Below are 23,095 nucleotides of genomic sequence, written 5' to 3' on the forward strand. Positions count from 1 at the left end.
ACAGCGCAAAGAAAAGTTACCGGTTCCTCGTGACAATTCGATAAACGTGCTGCTTCACTAGCGGTATATAGAAATGTGAATCTTCCTAAATAATACAACTGATAAACATTAAAGCATAACTGAAAATACACAACAATTGAACTGAATATATATATATATATATATATATATATATATATATATATATATATATATATATATATATATATATGAAGAGTTCAGATGCAAAAGCCTCTAAGTGCCATCTGAAATTTTCTTCTAGAATGATCATTTTTATAAAGCTTGTATATTTAAGTTAAGAAATTTCACTTAAATATACGAGCTTGATAAAAAATGATCATTCTATAAGAAAATTTCAGATGGCACTCAGAGGCTTTTGCATCTGAACTCTTCATATATATATATATATATATATATATATATATATAATTATTATTTATTTTTTTATTTTTTTATTTCGACTCAGCCTGGGCCACTAAGCCCGCCCATTCCGACACTTGTGTCATAAACTGGTTATAGCGACTTTATTCTATTTCTACGGCAGGTTGACAGAACGCCGGCACATTTCTGTGGTTTCTCGTCGTTTTGACCACGCCTTTTATTTACATCTCATGCCGCGGGGTGAATGAATGAACACAATGGAGAGGAGGAGGACCGCTGAAATGCGCCTTTGCAACGAGAGTGACAAACGCCCTTAATGGATAAATAAACGAATAAATTCAGTATTAATCATATAAATCTGTGTCACTGGTGCGATTATTACGGTGACAATGGCAGCTGTGAGTCTGACGGATCCGCTTTGCAAACCTTGTTCTTATCGTTCACATTTCAAAGGTAATGTAATGCCGATCTCTCCAATAACAGTTGCTTTTTTTTAATGAAATGATCATCTGATTGAATATGAACACATTCATGCTTTATTTCTCGTTGTTTACAGTTGAGGTGTGTGTGAGGAAGCCCTTGATGCCCATTCACCTGAGCAGTGATCAGGTGGCACTGGAGATGCTGTGTCTCTGCAGCCAGCTGGATCTGTTGATAAGAGCTCAGGTCCATCAGGTGAGACACTTACACTGATGCTGAATATACCTGTGTGTTTCTCTCAACATTCAAACAAGCTAATCTACATTAGCAGTTTCAGGAGAACCTTAAACAGGACTCTAGTCCTGAGGAGTCTGAAAGTTTTAAGAGACATGGTAAGCTTAAGACTATAATGATGACAATAATAACTTTACTGTATTAGTATAATTGCTATCATACAACCTCTGAATCTGGTTGTGTCAATAGGGGCTGAGATAATAAATCAGATGAACCAATGCCTTGAACATTCGTCTGAACCGGTGCTTCAGCTTGAGGTATAGGCTAACTAATCACCAATTAACCATACGTCTTAACTCAGTTATAATTTTTGGATAATGTGTTCCCATTTATTTCCATTTCTTTAGGAACATTTGGAAGTTATGAATTTATTTGCTCTATTTCCTCGAGTGGAAGTTTATATGATACACGGAAGGCCTATTGACATGCTGGAAAAATCTCTTGCAGATGGTGAGACCACAGAAGTAGAATATTTGGCTAGAATGGTAATTATTTTGGAATGCGGTACTGTAACATTCACCACCCAATGGTTGAGACCATACCTGGGTAATATTAATAATTAACTTTATTTGTATTTCACATTTTATACAAGAAATGCAGCTTATGTTGTTCTACAATAAAAAAGCATTACAATAAACACAAAGTACTTCACATGAAAAAAGTACAAATACAATAATAAAAAATAAAAATAATATCCATTTCAAGAAAATAAATAAATAGTTGGCCTATACATAAAATGCAAAAAAAAAAAAAAAAAAAAATTAAAACATAATAATAATACTAATAAGACAACATAATACATAGAATGCTTCAGAAAAGTAATTTGCTAGTTTTTAGCATTCTTTTACAAACTGGATTCCTTAATACACGTATACTACATTTATATTAAAATGAACAAACATACATATTTAAAAAGTGCTAGAATCTCACATTTTAAGTGGAGGAAGATTTTATTTATTTACACATATAAAATAGTGTTCTTTAATGAAATGAAGCAAAGCCCAGTAATCAGGTTGATTTAAAATGTTTCTACTTTCCAGCTTATTTTCCTTATATTGGGAGGCTGAACCAGCTGCTGGTTCTCAGTCAGCAGGTAAATGAAGATGTGAAGCATCTGGGGAGTCATAAGTACATCGCACATCAGCTATCAGCAATTTATGTGAGTTTGTTCGACTTAATCTTCCTTCACTTAATATTATCTATCCATAAAAAGCATAAAAAAAGCTTGATTCTGTACAACATTACATTTTTTTTGTCTCTGTTACAGCAAGTGCTAAAGTCTTTCAAAGACATCTTGCCATTATCCATCATAAGAAAGGATATTGAGGCCAATTTCAAGCAGTTGAAAATGTCTCTTTCGAAAGAGGACGGGTCCAAGCTGGATCCTCAGTTGCCAGCACATCTCTTGAGCTGGTGAGAGTGGTTTTGATTCCATTTGTTAGAATCAGAAGAAAGTAATCGTGCATAAATAATGGATTTACTTTTCACAGGGTGTCAGAGTTAACACAAAACATTATATCAACGGTACTGACACTCTCAGAAGAGCTCTGAAAGAGAATCTGTCTCTAACCTCTCCTGACAGCTGGATCCACAGTGCCTCAAGTGGATGGCGAGAAAATGTCACAGAATAAAAGTGATTCTCTCGAAAAATGATCATTTAGAGCGTCACTTGATTTTGTTCATCTGTATAAGACTATGATAATGTTATACCTATCTATTTTTAAGACCTTGAAACATTGTTGTCATAAAGAAAAAAGTTTACATTCTGAGTACCACCACTTATGAGTAATTTATTTTAGCCTTCTTAGATATTTATTTTGCATTGTTTGCACATGATTTCTGAGTTTTCATACATATAGAGGATTCTTTCTTTAAAAAAATGCAATAATGTTTTTTTATAATGCATATGTATACTTGACTGTTGCACATCTTCTTCCCATTGATGAGTGCTAGCAGTGATCATCAGCATTACGTGTGTGATTTCATATCTCCACCCTTCTAATGTATAGTGTATAGCCTGGTCATTGTCACAAAATAAACTCAAGCAAGGTGATCAGGAGAAGTGGATATGTTAGTTAACAGTAAAAAAAGAAAGAAAAAGAAAGAATATATATATATATATATATATATATATAAGTTTATTAATACAATAATAATATATTTGTAATATATATATATATATATATATATATATATAATTGAATCCAGAATGCTGCAGAATCAATCAGCTGTAAATCAAACTAGCTGTGAACCTTCTGAATCTCTTCATTTATTATATATTAGACTGTTTTATTACATATTAAAGTTCATTTTATTTGTCATAGTTAATGATTATACAGTAGCCTATACTTTCATAATATTATCACTTTAAAATACTGTATAAATAATATACGTCTTTATATACATTTAAGCAGTTTATGAAAAAAATGTTGTTTAAATCAAGTTATTGCTAAAATTATATGATGAAGTTATGTTTTTCTTTATGCTGAAGTTATGTAATATATAGCCTACCTCCCATGGGCTGACGTCAGACGTACAGCGCGCTCTCGTTGACGTGCACGCGGCTATGATGAACTGGAAGTAGCCTAATCTATACGTGCAGACAGTTTGCATTAATCTCCCAATCCAGATGACGACTGTCACTGGTAAGATTCATCAAGCTGTATTTGCGTTTTTGCATAATTGTCGTGATATATAGGCTATATATATACATAATAAACAGAGAGGTCAACAGACGCTTATATCCCGATTATCTTTTCGTTGCTTATTGGATTAAATAATAAACCTAATGGCATGCAAGGTGTGTTCTTAACCTGACAGCAAACCGTTCAAACATTCAGATGAATGAAAATGCAGGCTCTTCTCATTTGAGGCTTTTGTTATAAAATGACACAGTAACAGAGGAATGAGAGATTTTTGATTGACACTCAAACTAGCGAATCAGTTTTTTAGTTTTGTTTTGTTGACGTGCATCTCAGCCAATAGCATCCAAGAAGAGGTTACTTTGTCACTTCATGCTTTTTTTGATGTGTTTTCCGAGTTTATGTTCATGTCTGTATCAATGAAATTCGAAGTGAAACGTTTTTGAAATATTTTGACAAACATGTTGAACGTTTGCATTTACTAATGTAAATGAAGGGGTTTCTGTTGGTTGTTGTAAAAATCACGGAAATCGCTGCAAGAGCTCGTGTTTAATCTTTTTATCTAGCTTCTGTGAATATAAAACATATGAAAGCAGTTAGCTTTGTCATCATTAACAGTAATAGATTGTACTATCGTATCTTACATAGGGGCTTTCAAATATTGCCTTATATTAATAATGGTAGTCAAAAGGTTGAGATCCACTCCGTTACATAGTATTAACACTGAAACTTTTATCCTGAAAAGTAGCCTAACTCTTTTAAATGTATTAAAAGAGAGTATTTAAGTGATAATAACACTGTTAAACTATAGTGTATATAATCATTAAATATAATAAGTAAAATAAATTGTAATATGTAATACATTTACAAATTCAGAAGGTTCACAGCTAGTTGTATTTGTATTTAATTCTGTTGTATGTACTGTAATTGCATATAATCTCATTTGTTATATATAAATAGTAAAATAATAAATACAAAACTGAACTGTGTAAATAAAATGCAAAGATATGTGATCTCTTTCTAGATGCATGATGTTGCATTTTATTACAAATTGCATATAACAACATTTTTGTTCTTATATTTGATGATTGGTGTGTAACAAATATTACCAACATTATTGTCAGCGAAATAGGAACATTGAAGTACTCACATGATACTCACTTTTATAATTATTTTTCGTTTATTGTAATTCAGAAGAGCATCAGTTCCTAGTCCAACTATGATCTAAGAGGAGATGATAGCAGAGCCAACTTTACTGTCCAGATCGGTGCAAAAGTGAGACACATGAAAACTACCTCTGCATTCTTTTTAAAATTACATTATATATTTATGGTGTGCTATGTGTACATAGAAACAACTGCCTGTGCATCCTGTTTTCAGAGAGAACTCAGTAGTCGACGTCTCTTCCTGTGCATCGGTGCATCACGTCTCAAGTGAGAGAAATGAAAACAGACAGAAGACTGTGGTAAGAGCTACCACTCCTTTCTCTTAAAAACTAAAACACACACACAAAAAACAACAACCTTACAACAGGTTACATCTCATAGACTTTGAGATATACTGTAAGATCAGTTGTAATCTGGTAGTATTTTTTTTGTGTTCAGAGAGGAAAGAGGAAAGCACGGGAATGCTCTGAAAATGCCAAGCGAAAGCGTTCAAAGAGCAGTAATGGCAGCCTGGGCAGAGCAGAGAACGAACAGCTCAAAAATGGAGATGTGGAAGCTGTCACCCTGTTTGAGGTGGTCAGCATGGGCAGGAGCGCCATGCAGGTACATCCATCTAGATCAGCCCTGTTACAGATAAATATTTGGGAGGTCACAACATTCTATTTAGGTCATATAAGTTTAAACAAATCTATATTATATGGATGTTTGGTCTGTTTTGTGCAAGGCTGTGGTGGATGACTGGATTGATGCGTACACCGTCGACAGAGACACAGCACTGCTCGATCTCATCAGCTTCTTTATCCAGTGTTCAGGATGCAAAGGCAACTGTGCTCTCTTTCATAATAGTATATCTTTTTAAAATAGTGGATAATTTTGATGGTCTTGGTTCATTTTTAGTGGTTTAGTTTTTTTTGTGGCTTGTATCTAACAAATAGTTCAGGATGTGAATGCTATGTGTGTTTTGTAGGGATGGTCACAGCAGAGATGTTTCAGAGCAAACAGGGTACTGACGTCATGAGTAAAATGGTGGAAGATCTGGATGAGGTTCGACATTCAGCATACTCATCATTGAATGCTTTGCCATGTTCTTTGCTCTTACTGATGACTTATTTGCCTTTATTTTAATCACAGGACACGGGTTTACAATTTAAGAAGTTCCTTGCATTTCCGTGGATTTTAACTGTCACGTGGCCTCTTGACATGGTACGGTTTAAGAGTATTCATTTCTTTAAAAAACATCTTACTGACCCCAAACTTTTGAATGGTAGAGTGTATATTACAATTTAAATCGAAAGGTATTTTTCCATCTCTGTCGTCTCTCCATCCTCCTCAGGACAGTGGCGAGTATCCCCTCATCATGTCCGGCCTGTACTGGAAGAGATTTCGTTCACACTTCTGTGAGTTCGTATCGGTGCTAGTGGCCCAGTGTCAGAACTCTGTCATCTTTGATGGCTACCTCTTGAACACACTCATTTCACTGCTGACAGAGCTCTCCGATTCCAGAGTTCGCGCTTTCAGGCACACATGTACGCTAGCAGGTAAGTTCCCCTCTGAACATTAATTCCCCTTGACCTGAACCACACGCATATCCCGAATGCTGATGTTTTGCCACTGTTGTGTGTGTCTCTGCAGCAGTGAAGCTTCTCAGCGCTTTGGTGAATGTGGCTCTCAACCTCAGTGTCAGTGTCGATAACAGTCAGCGGCTGTATGAGGTTGAGCTGGCTAAGATGGCCAGCAAACGGGCTTCTCAGCGGCTGGACAGGATCCAGAGAAAGATCAGTGAGGTTAGACTGTGACAACAAGAGTTCAACATTTCTATACATAGTTCTTTCTGAAGTATAGTCAGGGTCCAAAACTGACACCAAGTCCCAAGTGTGAGTAAAATTTTGGTTTGGTGAGTAAATAAAACTATAGATATACATAATACATGTTATGAATCACATTGTATATGATACTCTGACACTCAGTGATGTGACATGCACAATTCAAACAGTCATACAGATGTCTGCTAACGACAGTACATGACTTGCACTTCCAATAACTTTTAAGATACCCAAGGTTTTTTTTCAATCACCAGACTTCTGGTGACTTATACTGTAGGTGGAATATTATAATATGCAAATGATATAGACTACCATTCAGAAGTTTGGGGTTGGTAGGATTTTTAAATGTGTTTGAAAGAAGTCTCTTATGCTCACCAAGGCTGCATTTATTTGATCAAATAACAGTAAATCCTTTTATTCAGAATCCTTGGTGAATAAAAGCAAAGAAAGTCCTACTGACCCCAAATGTTTGAATGGTAGTGTTGATGTACAGGAAACAATATATGATTACACAATATGTGAATAACCAACAAATTACTTTCATTCCTCAGTTACAGGACAGGAAATTTGAAATTGAGAACATGATGGATGCCATTTTCAAAGGAGTCTTCCTGAAGAGATACAGGTAATCTTTAATTCAACCCCACTTATAGCCCTTACTTCCTTGAAAAAAATAAAAACCTTGTACCATTATCACTGTGTGGTGAATTTCAGAGACGTGATTCCTGAAATCAGGGCGATCTGTATGGAGGAACTGATGGTGTGGATGAAACTGTATAGTTCTGTGTTTCTGAACGACAGCTACCTGAAGTATGTGGGATGGATGATGCATGACAAGGTGGGTGACCCAGTAGTCTAGTGTTTAAAGAACAGTTTAATTTTCCGATTGTTGTTGATGAGTTGAGTTGATTTTTGACCACGTTTTATTTGTTGTATATTCTGCAGCAACCTGATGTGCGTCTGAAATGCGTGCTGGGTCTACAGGGACTTTATCAGGACCAAAGTAGTTCCAAAATGGACCTTTTTACGATACGGTTTAAGGTAACAACGGCTTCCACATTCTTACACTAGCTGTGTCACAATTAATACTCTATACACTATGTAACCGTGTAGTGCATGCATTTTTTATGGTTATTTTGTCATGGAAGTCTGATAGCTCCTGCTCCTCCTCTATGCACTGAAAGCTGTGACAGCTGAGTGAATGAAGTGTCCAACATTCCACACTTCATTATTTCAGTTTATTAAGTGCATCATCTGGGTATTAGAAGTGCACTTTTAGAATGTTAACACACTACTCACACTGTTTATACTACAAAATGGCATAGACTAGTGTGTAAGTGCAACAATTTGAATACATCTCATGTCCTAACGAGGCACAATAACATAAAGTTTCTAGCTAATTTGTCTGTGAACTCTACACAAAAATGCTGTACACCACGCCACAATCACAGCCAATTAGAACATAATTGATTTATGATATACAGTTTTGTGCAGCACAGCTGAATGGATCAGGGATATTGGTGTGGAGTTACTCAGCATGATGCTACAGAAACCAAGCAACTTACAAAAGTTCAGCTTGTTGCTGTTGCCCGTGATTAGGACAAAATCTCAAATGAACATGACTGTATTGTGATTTTATCACATACCCGGTTAAGACACCGTGACCGTTTTAAGCTCAAATCGTTTCTGAGAGTAACTTCTGTAAAAAAAATAAAGTTGGAGAGTTGTTTACTGGCTGTAAGTTTGCCCTCAAACTCTTGCAGTCATGCTGTTTTGCCCAAACTTCTCACATGGACGCAGTCTGTAAGCTTTTTTGGCAGTATGTAAGTTCAGGTCCAGTGAAGCTATAGTGGGACAGCAGGAGGGCAGGACTGCTGATTGACAGGCTGGAAAGCCCCTCAGGTTTTGCCTTGGGCTCACTGGCCTGATGGCTTCCCACAGGACCCCACCCTCACCATAGCCTCAATAACGACAGCGAGTACATTAGCACAACCGTAATTTAAAGAGCTGTTTAAGTGCATCGTGGGTCTCTAACTCAAGTCCTATTGTAGGTTTTTGAGAGATTGCTCTCATAGCGGGTAGTTAAAGTGTTTACATGAGCGATTGACTGCTGTTTCTGTTGAAGGAGAGGATGATCTCTTTGACTCTGGATAAAGACCATGAAGTGGCCATACAGGCCGTGAGATTGCTCATGGTCATGTCCCAGTAAGTATCTCCCCCTTGCTCCTCATGCTGACTATTCCTCATAAAGTGTGATCATCCAAACTTTGACTTCTCCTCTGCAAAGCATATTCGTGACTGTTCCTCAGTTTCCTCAGCTTTCCTGTAGCTCAAACAGTAGAGCGTTGACGCTTGCAACGCCAGGGTCATGGGCTTGATTCCCAGGGAAAGCAAGAACTGATAAGAATGTGAAAATGTGTACCTTGAAATGCAATGTAAGTCGCTTTGGATAAAAGCGTCTGCCAAATGCGTAAATGTAAAATGTAAGTAATTGCTGAAATTATTCCCTTTTGTGCCAGATCCTGTGAGGATGTTCTGAGTCCTGATGACCATAAGAACGTCTTCCAGTTTGTGTACTGCTCTCACAGACCTCTAGCTATCACTGCGGGAGAATTCCTCTACAATAGGTATGTGTTGATTGTCTTTGACTGCTTATGAGTCGTTCTACAAAAGCCCATTCCCATTTGTCTCCCTTATGTACATATGTGTACATTTTGGTGTAACATGGTGTAATTTCTTTGCTCTTAGGCTGCTAAGTAACCCTGAATTATCAAGGCCCAGAGAAGGAGCCTCCGATCAGGATAGACACCGAGAGTTAGTCTTAGCCAGAGTGCGATCCCTTATCCACTTCCACACTGAGAGCAAGGTTTGTTAACTCCAAGTGTGTTTTTGATTGTGTTTTTAACTTAAAAATAGCATATTGTGAGTAGTGAATGGACACAAGCAGGTGCTTGTGTGGGCAATAAACATTTAAAACAAAATAAACTTAAAATAAAAAATTTAATGAAAAAAATAATATATATAACCTTTTTTATGGTGCAATCAAATAAAAAATAAATATGAATACTAAATATGAAAATAAAAAATAATACCCTGCTGTCTTTTTTAAACATTGGGATTATCACAAAAATCTTTATGATACATGTGGACATTGACCATTCATCTAACTCAAGAATGTGTCCTGTGTTTACTGTAAGTGGCCTTAGCTATCATTAACACATCCAGCATGTTTTTGTTGTTGTGTCATTGAGAGAAAGGACAGGAAACGATTGAAGAAGAGAGAAAAGTGGGATATGGAAATAACCCCAGCCATAATCAAACATGGGTCAGAGTTTTGTGATTTTAAAATAATGATTTTAGTTCTCTCCCTTGTGTTATAGCTGCACCAGCATGTGCTGTACCTCGTTGATAGCCTGTGGGACAGTGCTGGAACTCTGCTGAAGGACTGGACCGGTCTTACCTCACTGCTCTTACCTCACACGTCCTGTCAAGAACAAGGCTAGTACGCTTTAATAGCTTACCTGCTTATTACACCATAGCAGAAATGTTTTTCCTTTAACTAATGTCTACAATTAAATATAAAGCTACTCTATTTTTAATATTCAAACTACACTGTAGAAATAAATAATAGAAATAAAAATAATTGATTGCTATCCAGAATGATCTCCGCTGGTTGAAACCCACTGTTAGAAAACAAACTGCCACTTTTTTTGTGCGGTGCCTGTATATTTGAGTGTGTATGTATATGAACCGCAGCTCTGAGCAGTGCTGAGGAAGCCTTTGTGATTGAGCTCATGTTGGCATCAGTCAGGCAGGCTGCAGAGGGTCCACCTTTGTCGGGGAGAGGAGCAGGTAAAAAGGTGAGACTTTCTTTTGAATCTCTCATTTAGATACTTTCATTAGATTGTGCTGATTTAACAGGGCTGTCAGATATATTTTAGTGTTTTTTTTTATACTCCAGCCATTCACTTTCTTACAGATTGGTTTTAAGTAATTGCTAGCTGCATATCTATGTTTGTTTTTAGGTGATAAGTACTAAAGAGAAAAAGTTACAAACTGATGCCTGCGCTACACTCACTGAACACTTCATTAAAGTGCTGCCTGAGCTGTTATCCAAGGTAAAAGAAAAATAAGTGCACTGTTCATTTTACCATGACTGCTTCCCCATAAATTGAGCACATCTGATCACCTGATGTCTAATCACATACTCTAGTACTCAGAGGATGCTGAAAAGCTGACCTCCTTCCTAAGAATACCTCAGTTTTTCCAAACGGACACCTGTGATCTTGAAAACTCACAGGTGAGTGTTTGTGTGTCATCTGATGCACTGATGACTTCACTACATAAAATAATAAATCTAACATAATAAATCTGTATAAAAACAGTATTGTTGTGAAATATTATTTGTGATAATTTTTTTCAGGATTTGAATAGAAACTACAGCATTGATTTGATAAATACTTATTTTTATAACATTACAAATGTCTTTAATGTCAGTTTTGATCAATTTAATGTCCTTGCTGAATTTATTGATTAATTTCTTTCAAAAGAAATCTTACTGACCCCAAACTTTTGAACAGTAGAACAATATAACTGTATCTAGAGCACTTCTCTTTTACTTTTAATGTGCATTTTGGTGTAGTATGTGCAGGCATTGCTGGCTGAGTTGGAGGCTGTGGTGGACAGACACACAGACACAGGACTGCTGGAGACGGCTGCTCGCTCTTACCAGAGCCTCTGTGCTCAGGATTCTCCCTGGCACTCCCTGGCCCGACCCACCTTTGACCGCCTCATCCAGCACTGGACAAACACACTGGGAACATGGTTAGGAGAATCACTGAGTGTGAGTATACTAAAGAACCGTAAACTATGATAGCCAGGGGTAGATGCTCTTTTACAAGCTTTTACCAGATACATAAATGGATTTTATCTGGATCTTGACATGAAAAAACCCCTCCAAAAAAATTATGACATTGATTTATTGTGACTGTACCTTTTTGTGACTGTATCTACAGAGCGGTTGTTTCACTGCAAGCGAGGACAACACTTTGGAAATTCTGTCCACACTGAAGAAACTTACTGCGTTCAACATGTAAGCAGTTTCTGTTAGTTTATTCTATCCACATGCACACTGCAACATTTGCGATAATCACATTCTATTGTAAAATCTAACCCACTCATTCTGTTCTATGTATTTTACATACCCTGCTAACAATGCTATGTTCTAAGAATGTTTTCCTAACGTTCCCATTAGGTTATGAAAACGTTACTTTCTACGTTCTGCAAACATTCAAAAAAGTATTTTTTCCCCCTGGTTTCACAGACAAGGCTTAAGCCTAGTCCCAGACTAAAATGCATGTTTGAGCTGTTTTAACGGAACGCAACTTGCACTGATATCTTAAAATATGTCACTGCCAATGTTTTGTCTCAAGATGCAGACAAGTAATGTCTTAATTAAGATAAGGCCTAATCCTGGCTTAATCTAAGCCCTGTCTATGAAACCAGGCCTTTATGTTTTAAGAACTTTTTTTTGGTAATATGAATGTTCTGGAAATGTTACCAGGATGTGCTTTTAATTCCACCATTAACAAGTTCAGTTAAGAACTATACACAGAATTATTCAAAATACGCTCTGTTTCTCAATGTGACTTATTGTCTGTTGCTTTATCAAATCTGTCTAGTGCTCAGGATCTGTCTAAATGGAGCCTTTATGAGCTGGGGACCAAACTACTGGAGGTGGAGATAAAACATGGCGGTCTTCCCATGGAGGTGACATTATTAGCCCTGTACCGAACCACCTAGCACCTAAATCATTATTTTTTCCTGGTTCGTCTTTCTAATTTGTAATTCTCGTAGGTGACGGTTGAGGCTCTGCGCTGTATGTGTAGCTGCGTTCTGTGGAAGCTCAACACCTTTGGAGAAGGTGTGACCTCCAGGGTGAGCCATACACCTTTCTCTTCCACTCTGACTGGAGCGTGACTGCTGTCATAGATGGCCAATATCATGCTTAGAATGGTAATATCTACATGTACAGATACGCACAGAGTTTTCCCTTGGGCGATTAATTAATCAAGCGTTTTTAAGCATGCGAGACTGTCTGTCTACAGAGTTGCCATATGATCCATCACGAAGATCCGTGTCCTTTAAACCTGCCACATTACATTTCAGATATCAACACAGAGGCTCTATGGGTATGTCTAGCGGATTTTAATAAGTGATAGAAAGCGATTGATCGCGAGTCTTTAGGAAAAGTAGATGCTGGTGATGGATTGTAGGGGGCGTAATGGTTCGCTGTTGTGTGAACATTTCAACGCTAATAGCAGGGCCTTTTATTAGACCTATATTTCCATGCAGTGCACGGGGTAATCATATCTCCCCAACTCTAACCTTTATGCAGTGAAATATTGGTGGCCAATAAGACTGCTGTAGGTAAGAGGTGCTCAATGCTGGCTCAGGAATGGCCGCTTGCTCCTCTGGCCTCGTCATCAATAACTGACAGCGCAGGCGGCAATTTTTTGGGCCCAGGCGGCAGCTCGACTCAATCTGCAATTCTAATATCAATGGCGACCCGAGGTAAGGGGGCGGGGGAAGACGTGTTCAGCATAAAATTGGGATGTATGTCGGTTTCAAAAAGAGTCATTTAGCTGAATTGACATTACGACTACGTGGGATGGAGGAACCGATCCGGCACGTCCACCTCGGAGCTCCACGTGCACATAATTATGAAAGAATATTTTACACACGAGTCTGGCGGCGCTGCTCGCAATGACGCTTTCATCAGTCTACATCAGTTAGAGCCCGCTGTGCTTCTTTCCGTTTCTGCTATTTTGCGTAATTATACTCTGCTCATTCCTGTCGCTCAAAATTCATGACTTTTCCCCCTAAATGTCAAAGCTTTGTGTACTTTCTCAATCAATATGGTCATAAAAACTGCATGCATAATAATTAAATAAAAAAGAATGTCATTGTTATGGATGTGTGTGTTTGTGTGTGGTTTTAGGAGTCCTCCCTCCAGCAGAGAAACCAGCTACGTGCGTTCTGTGAGAAATGCCACCGCTGTCTCTCGCACGCTGAGCAGCTTGTACGAGAGCAAGTGAGCATCACGTTTCTCTCTCTGTTCATGGCACGCCACTCGGTTCAGCCTTTTCTTCAAAGTGGATTATTCCAAACACATCAGAGCGTATTGTCTGTGTGTTAAGCAGTAGCGTGTGTGCCAGTGGGCCGATGCGCTGGCATTGTTTGAATCCTATTTGTTTTGACTTTAATTTCTTGCGGAGTGCCCTTGGCACCTGCGTTGTGTTTTAATGAATCCTCACTCCATGCCAGGGCAAGCTGACAGCAGAAAAACACGCTGATTGAAACTAAACCTAATGAAAGTTCCTGGCAATCTGTTTATTTTAAGACTGCTTCGACCTGTCAATGTTCTCAGGGAATTGATGTCGCATTTTTATAGCTGTCATTTTAATCAAAAATAATTAATCACATCAATTATTTATGTCAATTATAGTAGAATTATAGTAGATTTTAGATAAGATGTCTACTTCATATCACATCTGTTGATCAGGCACTGTCTGTTTTATGTTGTTTTTCACAAAGGCCTTCATGTGTCTGAGTGACGTTCTCATAGCTCATAATTACCAGCTTCAGATGTGGGATTCGTCTGCAGGCACTCCATTGCTGTACACCCCTGATCCCAAACTCCAGAAAGCTCTTCTTTCCTTCGTCCTGGAGCATGTCTTCACCAGCCCTGAGCTGGACACCCACAGCAGTAAAGGTTCTCTTCCCTTTTCATTTACTGTAAATCATAAGGGTCCTTGTTTGGCCTGTGCTCTGCTGTGGGCTGACATGAGGACGGCCTCAACAGATCCAGCGTTGCCTTTTAGATCCGATCTTGAGGTTTCTTTGAAAATATGCACAAAACAGAAAACTTTCATGTTGTTGGAACTCAATGACGCATTCAACGTGGGGGTTTGCTCACAGGATGGTTTTCAGGAAGGGCCCAGAATTAACACTTAAACACTGCTAAATACAAGTAAAAATGGCTGTGGGAAGTCAATGAAATGGTGAAATTACTTCCCAATTGGCCATTTACTTTATGAGCTACAGTATCTGACTAGTGTGGAGTTCAAATCAAACGTCTTTTAAAAAAAAACATCTGATGCCTATTTTTTTTTTATCTTTTTTTTTTTTTTGGTAGAAAAATGTATCCCTATAAGATTATCTAGATTAGAATACCTAAGGTATCATAAAATTCTGCCACTAAAATTCACTGGGCCCGGGACAAACTTTTAATGTGTGGGTGTGGGCCCCCCTCTCCCCTGGGCCCAATTAAGCCACCGAGACGAAAACATGAGGAACAAAATCACAACGGCTCTTGATGCTTTTGTGACAGACGTAGTTTCCCTGAGAGACAGAGACTGTCTCATTCTATATATGATGCTCTGAGTGACACAGTGACATGTGCTGTTTGTCAGAAATATGTAAGGAAAAACAGCTACATAATTCATGTTTCATAATGTTATATATTCATATGTTGTTTTGTAAGAAAAATAAAAATAATTATACGTTGTAAAAAAATATATAAAATAGCAAAATATAGTTATATAATATTATGCTGCACAACTGTTTCAACATTAATATTAATAATAAGAAAAGTTACTTGAGCACCAAATCTGCATATTAGAATGATTTCTGAAGGATCACATGACACTGAAGACTGTAGTAATGGATGCTGAAAATTCAGCTTACCATCACAGAAATAAATTTCAAAATATATTCAAATTGCAAACAGTTATTTCTATAATTGTAATTTCACCGTAGTACTGTCTCGTTTTAATTATATTTTTGATCAAATACATGCAGCCTTTATGAGCATAAGAGACTTCTTACCAACTGCACACTTTTGACACACACACACACACACACACTTGAAAGAACATACAAAGGTGTCCTGATAGATCAGAATAGTCTCAAGTTCACCAGCAGATGGCAGTCAGTCACTACACCAGCCTATGTCAGGCACAAATAATCACATAAAAACTCCATCAGCCTCATTCTCCCTCTATTACTCTTGCAGAACACAGTATTTGTTCGTGGTTAGTTAATCTAATTGCACCCGTACCTTCTCACTGACCTATCAAACATGCCTCTGAATAAAGGAGTGTAAGTCCAACAGATAATGCATTATGATAATAATTCATTATGATATTATTACTTGAGATCTTACAGAAGTTGCGCTTGTAAATGAACGGGTAATTAGATCTGAACAGAGCCTTGTGGAATTATATTTAGAAGTCCACACGAAATACAAGAAGCTTTGGTAGGCATATACAGAATGACTACATCTACTGAAAAATCAATATTATGTCTCCTAAACTAGTTTTTTATGTTGTTTTTGGTCTTTGTGCTGCTTTAAGACAAACACTAGCAGCATATGAGATAACACCAGAATTTGTGGTATTTGATTAGAAATCAAGTATGACTGAAGCAAATCAGATCAATTCTATAAATATTTCAGAGAGTCGTCGATTCGCGCTGGCACAAATTCTTTACCGCTTGAAAAATGCAATATAAGCTTTTGCTGGTAACATGTAATAAAAAGCAATTTAGTTATTGGATTTTCTTCACGTCACTAATGCTGTTATGAAACCTCTCTATTAAGTGATGGCTTCAGGACCAGGAAGGACGACGATAGACACATTCTGTTTCCAGAGCAGAAAATGTTGTTAACTTTAGCTCACCTCAGGAAAGCATTTCATTTATAAGATTTGAGTATCATAATTGTACCGCTCTCTTATTGAATCTGCTCCTCTCTGTTTCCCCCTGTCTCTCTCTCTCTCTCTCTCTCTCTCTCTCTCTCTCTCTCTCTCTCTCTCTCTCTCTCTCTCTCTGTCTGCGCAGTCACAGTCAGTGAGAGTGAGTGTGGAGAGGGACGGCTGGAAGACTTGCACCGGAGGAGAAATCTTCTGGCATCATACTGCAAGCTGATAGTGCACAGTGTACTAGAGATGAGCATGGCGGCTGAGGTTTTCAAGCAGTATGTGAAGGTACACATGACACTTCACTCATCATTCAAGTTTCCTGCCTCTCTCGCTTTAAAGTAAACTCTGCCCACGGTAAACACCAGCTCTTAACCAAAGAGATGAGCAGAGATCTGTTAATCAATTAGATCAATATTTTTATACTAATCTGTAGTTTTTACCTCACTATAAGGTCTACAGAAAAGCACAGTAATTTGGTGGGCCTCTAAAACATAGCACCACAAGGTGCATTCAACTCATAACATTGTAGCTAAAATAAATGATAATTGATATCAATTATAATGTATTGATATATTGATATCAATGTATATATATATATTTATTTTTTATTATCATTATTATAATACATTTATTTACTTTAATATAAAAACTCAGAGCTGTTATCTTGGAAAAAGGAGGTTGCAAAAAGTATTTAATAAAAGGGGGCAAATAATTGTTCCCAGCGTGTTTTGGAGAAAAACATTTATTTCATAATGTGATTTTCCCCCCCACTTTCAATTCTTTTACTTCAATGAAAGGTTAGATTTTTGCTATTTTTTTTAATAAAATATCAAAAGGATTAACAATGCAGATTTATTTTTTACAGCTATCTTTGATCATATTTACCAAGGGGGCAAATAATTCTGACCAGCACTGTACATATTTTAATATTGTTATTAAAAATATATTAATTATTTTATAGTATTATATATTAAAATACTATAGTATATATATTTAAAATATTTATAATGCATTTTATTTACTTTATTATACATATTTTAATATTATTTAATATATATTACTTATTTTTATATGACTAAATATATTAAATACTATATATACGTTATACTATATATACATTTAAATATATAAAATATATATAAATAAGTACTACTTATTTTATATTATTTTATGCATATTAAATGCTATATTTTTTATTTTGTAAAAACTAAAATAAATGTAAAAAAATCTATTTAGCATAATAATAATTGGATTAGGCTGAGTATTTTCCTTTACATATATGGTGTGAAGTTATTCAAGTATTATATGTAGGTGATCTATTCATTTGACTGTGTTCATAACTGGAGCTCTTAGGCTTTGGATTTACGAGCTAATATGCAGAATTCACAGTGCTGTGTGTTTGTGTGTTTGTGTGTGTTTGACACGCTGACATGTTTGGAATGCCAGCATGCCTCGGCCAGGACAGAGCAGCCAACGTTCTCTTAGCAACATTCTTCCTGATGAGGCGTTCAGAGTGAAAACTACGACTAACACACACACATTCTTACTCTGAATAACAGCTTTCAGAGGCAAATAACGTAAAGTTGGTGTGCGTCACAAACCCCTAATTTGAATAGCTTCATATCAGTAATAAGCAGTCACTTCTTTTAACTGTCTGACATTGCCAACTTTCACGACCAATTAGAGCGTCTTAAATGAATGTTTTAAAGCAAATAGAGGGTAATAAATGGAGGTTGATGTTTGGCAATAGGGGTTCCACAAGCCTTAAAACCTGGAAACTGTGTAACATTGAATGGAAAGATTCAACATGTCATATATACTACCGTTCAAAAGTTTGGGTGATCAATAATACTTTTATTCTGCAAGCACACATTACATTGATCAAAAGTGCCATTTACTGTATATACTATAGACATTTAGAATATTACAAAATATTTCTTTTTCAAATAAATGCTGTTATTTCGAACATTCTATTCAGCAAAGAATCAATGAAAAAATGTATCATGGTTTCCATAATAAAGGCAAAAACACCAAAAATAAACCTTGAAAAAAGAAGTGTTCCTTGAGCACCAGATCAGCATAGAGTGATTTCTGAATGATCATGTGACACTGAAGACTGGAGTAATGATGCTGAAGATTCAGCTTTGCATCACAGGAATAAATTACATTTCACAATATATTTAAATAGAAAACAGCTATTTTAAATTGTAACAATATTTCACAATATAACAAATCAAATAAATGCAGCCTTGGTGAGCACAAGCGACTTCTTTTACAAACATTTAACGATCTTACTGACCCAAAACTTTTGAACAGTAGTGTGTAATGAACTAAAACCCCAACCCCATAGACGAGACTTTGACTCGTCATTTCAGAAGTCCTGGAGTTATGTCAGTAATGCATAACAAGAAGTTCAACTACCTTGAAAAGTAGTCCCACCTCAACAGGGATCAATAGACAACTACCTTAACTCTTTATGTAGCTCAGTTATTTTCAAAAAAAGATTCATGTAATTGCTTTAACAAAAAATACAACCCAGAGGGTCTGGTCAACTTTCCCCATAGACGTTCATTGCATAAGTGCATTACTGTAAGTTTTGAGGGACAAACTGAGGGACTAGTAAAAAATATATGTGTGTGTGGTAATTGATATCTCAAAATAGTTTATAACCCTGAAGATTCCTCAAATAATTTCATGGAGTATGATACGATACATGAAACAACCTCTCGTGACTTATAGGCTACACTAGACCAGAGTCTTTTCTTGAGAGCCAGACAGACTTATGGGTAATGTGCACTCAGTATGCCACAGGCTTGCATTGCTAGTCGTGAAGCCATATGGCAGACATGGAGCCACATCGAGCGTTCCTCACAGCCCGTATCGCTCACTGCTGTCATTTCTCCCCTGCAGTACTACAACGACTTCGGCGACATCATCAAAGAGACCCTGAACAGGACCCGGCAGATGGACAAGATCGAAAGCGCGCGCACGCTGGTGCAGTGCCTTCAGCAGGTATGGAGGGTTCTCTGTCATGTGACGTGCCTCTGTGTGCCACATCTGCTCAGCCGACTGTCCCAGGCCCCTGTGCTCTCTGCTCCCTGCAGCTGTCGACACCTCTGAGACACAATGAATCCACTCTCCCACCGTCCCATCATGCTCTGTGTGGAATGTTCTAGCAGCTCTTCCTCTCCTTGAATAGCTTTATAGTAGGTTGTGTGCTGACGGAGGAATTTTTTTATTTAAAAATTGCACACATTGTTGTGCTGCTTTTATATGATAAAAAAAAATCTGTACAAACTGTTTTATTTTAAATAATATTATAATGTAAGATAATACATATTTCAATATATAATATCTAAAAAAAACCCAACTTTATTTCTTTGATGGCAAAGCTGCATTTTCAGCATCATTACTCCTGTCAGCGTCACATGATCTTTCAAAAATCATTCATATATAATTATTTGCTGCTAAAGAAACATTTCTTATTATTATCAATGTTGAAAACAGTTGTGCTGCTGAATATTTTGGAATATTCAAAGATTCTTTGAAGATTAGAAAGTTCAAAGGAACAGCATTAATTTGAGAACAGAATTTTTTTGTATTAGTTTTTTCAGTCTTGACTCTTAACTGTCACTTTTGATCAATTTAATGCAGTTATGTAATGTGTAAAAAGTGCATTTTAGACAACAATGAAACTTGGACTCTTTAAAAATATTTTATTTGGACCATAGTATCTTATAATATAACTCTAGCAATAGCAACGTCTATGCTGCTCCATGATTTAAAAATTATTAAATAATGTTATTTATTAAATAATTTTGTTTATTAGTATTGCCCATAACTTGTGTAATTAAAACTATAAAGTAAAAATGTATCTTGTATCATTAATTATTATTTAATTAATACTTGATCTGACCAATGTCTTGTGACTAGTGAAATTAACCATTATATATCAGAATTATATCAGATGTCTCATGCTCGAGTCCAAGTGTCCAGCATACTCCCCACATGAATATAATGAATGTATTTTGTATGTTAATATGCAGCAAATAAACATTGTTTCCCCCCTCTGAACTGAGGAAAGTAAAGCTGCAATATATTTTGATGATCATAGGAATTACACAGAAATAAGGGCAGATCTGATGTAAGCTGTATCCTGTGAATGTGTGTTCAGTTATACCTGAGGCTGAAACAGGAGCAGGACAGAGGAAACACATGCAGCTCCAGGGTTCAGACCTACAGCAGCATCAAGGAGCTGGCCAGACGCTTCTCGCTCACTTTCGGATGGGACCAGATCAAATCCCGCGAATCCCTGGCCATGATCCACAGGTACGGCAGTCCACTCGACTGACTCAGCTTCTGACTCAAGTGTCGAAGAAGTTCACTTCAGATGTCGGCCATAGTGATATAGCCAAAACCCAAATGATTGCTATGTTTGTCCTCGAATAAAAATAGTTACATCAAGATGCTGCACTGCATGGCTTCATTTAGCCAGTACATAAAAGTCTCATCCTTGGTTATTTCAGTGCTGAGGATTAATTTTGTCAGCTGCAGTCCTGGTCTTATATTAGAATTCAAATATAGATGGATAAGAGAAGGAATATTCAGGTCTTAAAAGGAAATGTCCTCTTGCTAGTATGAATGAATATATTGAATTTCTTTGTGCAGGGACGGCATTGAGTTCGTTTTCAAAGGATTCGTTCAGCAGTCTGAGAAACACTCTCCACCGTACATCTCGTACCTCACCATCCTCAGCGAATTCTCCGGCAAACTGCTCAAACTCGACAAGAAGACTGTGTAAGTCTTAAAGCTAAACCTAAAGGAATTCCACACATGACATTTTGCCTCAGTCTCTTTATTTGCTGAAACATGCCAGTTAACATATAGCTTTTATAAACGGGTTATCTCCACTCTAGCTACAGTTATCTGCAGAAGTTTGCTGGTGAGCAGGTCATCAGTAACAGAGAGGAGAGCTGGATGCCGTTGATCTACTACAGAGCATCTCTGATGGGCACGGCTGAGGGAGAAGATGCCACGTCCTTCATCAGCTCGGACACCAACAAACAGCCCTCCCTCACCAACCGCTCCAGGTCACCCTCCATCAAACAAGTCAACTGTGAAGGTGAGACACCTCTGAGCTCCAGGATTATAGTAATGCAATGCAATTTACTTCATTAAATATTATGCTCAAAAGTTTACATACACCTTGCAGAATCTACAAAATGTTAATTATTTTAACAAAATAAGAGGGATCATACAAAATGCATGTTATTTTTTGTTTAGAACTGTCCTGAATAAGACATTTTACATTAAAGATGTTTACATATAGACCAGGGTGATATAGGGGTGAAAACATTTTGAATTTGAAGATCAAGGTAAATTGTACTTAATTTGTCTTCCGGGAAACATGTAAGTATCTTCTGTTGCTTCCGAAGGGAAGTACTGAATGAAAAACAATTGATAGTTAAACAAGATAAGAGAAATTTAGACATCTTCATCCTGTTCAAAAGTTTTCACCCCCCAGCTCTTAATGCATCATGTTTCCTTCTGGAGCATCAGTGTATGTATATTATTTATATTCAAATTTTAGATGACTTATAGCTTGTCATGCTTCAAAGTTCTTAAAAGGAGGCCAAAAAATAACTCCGCTCTAGTCATTTTGCTATAGTAAATACTTTGTCAGACAATATATCTGTGACTTATTTGTATTGGTTACTAGAGTTACTAAGAACAATGTATTTTATAATGTAAAGTTTATCATAATCTATTTTTTAACAGGGGACCAAAGGTTTCTTTCACCATCGACGGAATCAAAAGGAAACAAGGTTTTGAAAAGGTGAGGTCAATAAACACTTATTGACAGTCTGAACCTGTCAGTCATTTGAGTAACACACTATTGTATTTTCCTTCCATGTGTAGCTGTGAAGACTCAAAGGTCCAGCGGAGCAGCAGTCTCATGTCTGATAAAGGTGCAAGGAGCAGTGATGAGGTGGATGTTGACACTGTAGATATTGATGTCTAATGTTGTAGTTCACATCTGTCATCATGGATCTGTTTTTGTATTTGCTGTCTTTTGAGTGGTGGACAACAGTTTCACTATTGCATAATGTCCTGTACATGTAAATTGTGCCATTTAAAATGGCAATATGGTAATGATCATGATCAGATTCAGAACTAGTATGGTGGTGCTGAAATATTTTGTAAAGAATGAAAATACATGGTGCATTGCTGTTGCTAAAATGTTTAGCACTTAGCCTATGGGCAGAATGCACTTTCAAATCGACTTGATTTTAAAAAACTTACTGTATTGCTAAAATTAATAAAATTGCAATATGAACCTTCAATCTTGTTTTTTTCCTATGTACTGCCCTGTGTACTTTAAGATCACATATTTTGCTGCATATTTCTGAATCATAATGTGTTTGCCTTCATTTGGGTATTTAAATAAGTTACAGTTATGTTGTAAATTGAGGACATGCAGCTATATTTTTTATCATTATGTAATATACACATTTCCCCTTTTTTATATTTATAGTAATTAAATATTGGAGTCCATATTCACTTCCTAAATCTTTCAAACAAATTTGACTTGAAAATGAAACATGTTA

General features: G+C 36.8%; 2 protein-coding genes across 3 annotated transcripts; both read left to right on the plus strand.

The window, feature by feature from the left end:
* The first annotated feature begins 611 nt into the window (after positions 1-611).
* LOC311088726 (uncharacterized protein) lies at positions 612-2,767 on the plus strand. 2 transcript variants are annotated; one of them, XM_084123008.1, is made up of 8 exons: positions 612-834; positions 938-1,056; positions 1,133-1,193; positions 1,285-1,352; positions 1,443-1,545; positions 2,136-2,254; positions 2,363-2,508; positions 2,586-2,767. In XM_084123008.1, the coding sequence occupies exons 1-8, from the start codon at positions 771-773 to the stop codon at positions 2,644-2,646; spliced, it is 741 nt and encodes a 246-aa protein (XP_083979134.1). In that variant the 5' UTR covers positions 612-770; the 3' UTR covers positions 2,647-2,767. The 2 variants fall into 2 exon arrangements, with proteins under 2 accessions (XP_083979134.1, XP_083979133.1); XM_084123007.1 differs by having other exon boundaries at positions 626-834; positions 1,130-1,193.
* Positions 2,768-3,624: 857 nt separating this feature from the next.
* LOC311088018 (cohesin subunit SA-2) lies at positions 3,625-22,831 on the plus strand. The gene is made up of 32 exons (XM_084121636.1): positions 3,625-3,740; positions 4,932-5,012; positions 5,118-5,202; positions 5,342-5,506; positions 5,628-5,724; positions 5,871-5,947; positions 6,035-6,106; positions 6,237-6,441; positions 6,536-6,687; positions 7,278-7,351; positions 7,441-7,564; positions 7,672-7,767; positions 8,852-8,931; positions 9,246-9,353; positions 9,475-9,592; positions 10,107-10,224; positions 10,483-10,586; positions 10,752-10,844; positions 10,940-11,026; positions 11,369-11,569; positions 11,742-11,818; positions 12,408-12,495; positions 12,583-12,663; positions 13,727-13,819; positions 14,323-14,500; positions 16,627-16,772; positions 19,398-19,499; positions 20,662-20,816; positions 21,156-21,284; positions 21,404-21,609; positions 22,266-22,323; positions 22,407-22,831. Exons 2-32 carry the CDS (start codon positions 4,972-4,974, stop codon positions 22,507-22,509), a joined length of 3,513 nt encoding a protein of 1,170 aa, XP_083977762.1. The 5' UTR covers positions 3,625-3,740; positions 4,932-4,971; the 3' UTR covers positions 22,510-22,831.
* The last annotated feature ends 264 nt before the right edge of the window (positions 22,832-23,095 follow it).

The sequence above is a fragment of the Abramis brama genome, assembly GCF_963993115.1.
Source record: "Abramis brama genome assembly, chromosome: 8".
In the NCBI taxonomy this organism is placed as follows: Eukaryota; Metazoa; Chordata; class Actinopteri; order Cypriniformes; family Leuciscidae; genus Abramis; species Abramis brama.

Bases quoted from the DNA above. Each gene is read 5' to 3' on its own strand.
- LOC311088726 (XM_084123007.1), top strand. From the start codon at position 771: ATGGCAGCTGTGAGTCTGACGGATCCGCTTTGCAAACCTTGTTCTTAT. The intron at 1,057-1,129 runs GTGAGACACTTA...AATCTACATTAG, and splicing joins TAAGAGCTCAGGTCCATCAG to CAGTTTCAGGAGAACCTTAA. The intron at 1,353-1,442 runs GTATAGGCTAAC...CCATTTCTTTAG, and splicing joins AACCGGTGCTTCAGCTTGAG to GAACATTTGGAAGTTATGAA.
- LOC311088018 (XM_084121636.1), top strand. From the start codon at position 4,972: ATGATAGCAGAGCCAACTTTACTGTCCAGATCGGTGCAAAA. The intron at 12,496-12,582 runs GTGACATTATTA...TAATTCTCGTAG, and splicing joins ATGGCGGTCTTCCCATGGAG to GTGACGGTTGAGGCTCTGCG. The intron at 13,820-14,322 runs GTGAGCATCACG...TTTTTCACAAAG, and splicing joins AGCAGCTTGTACGAGAGCAA to GCCTTCATGTGTCTGAGTGA.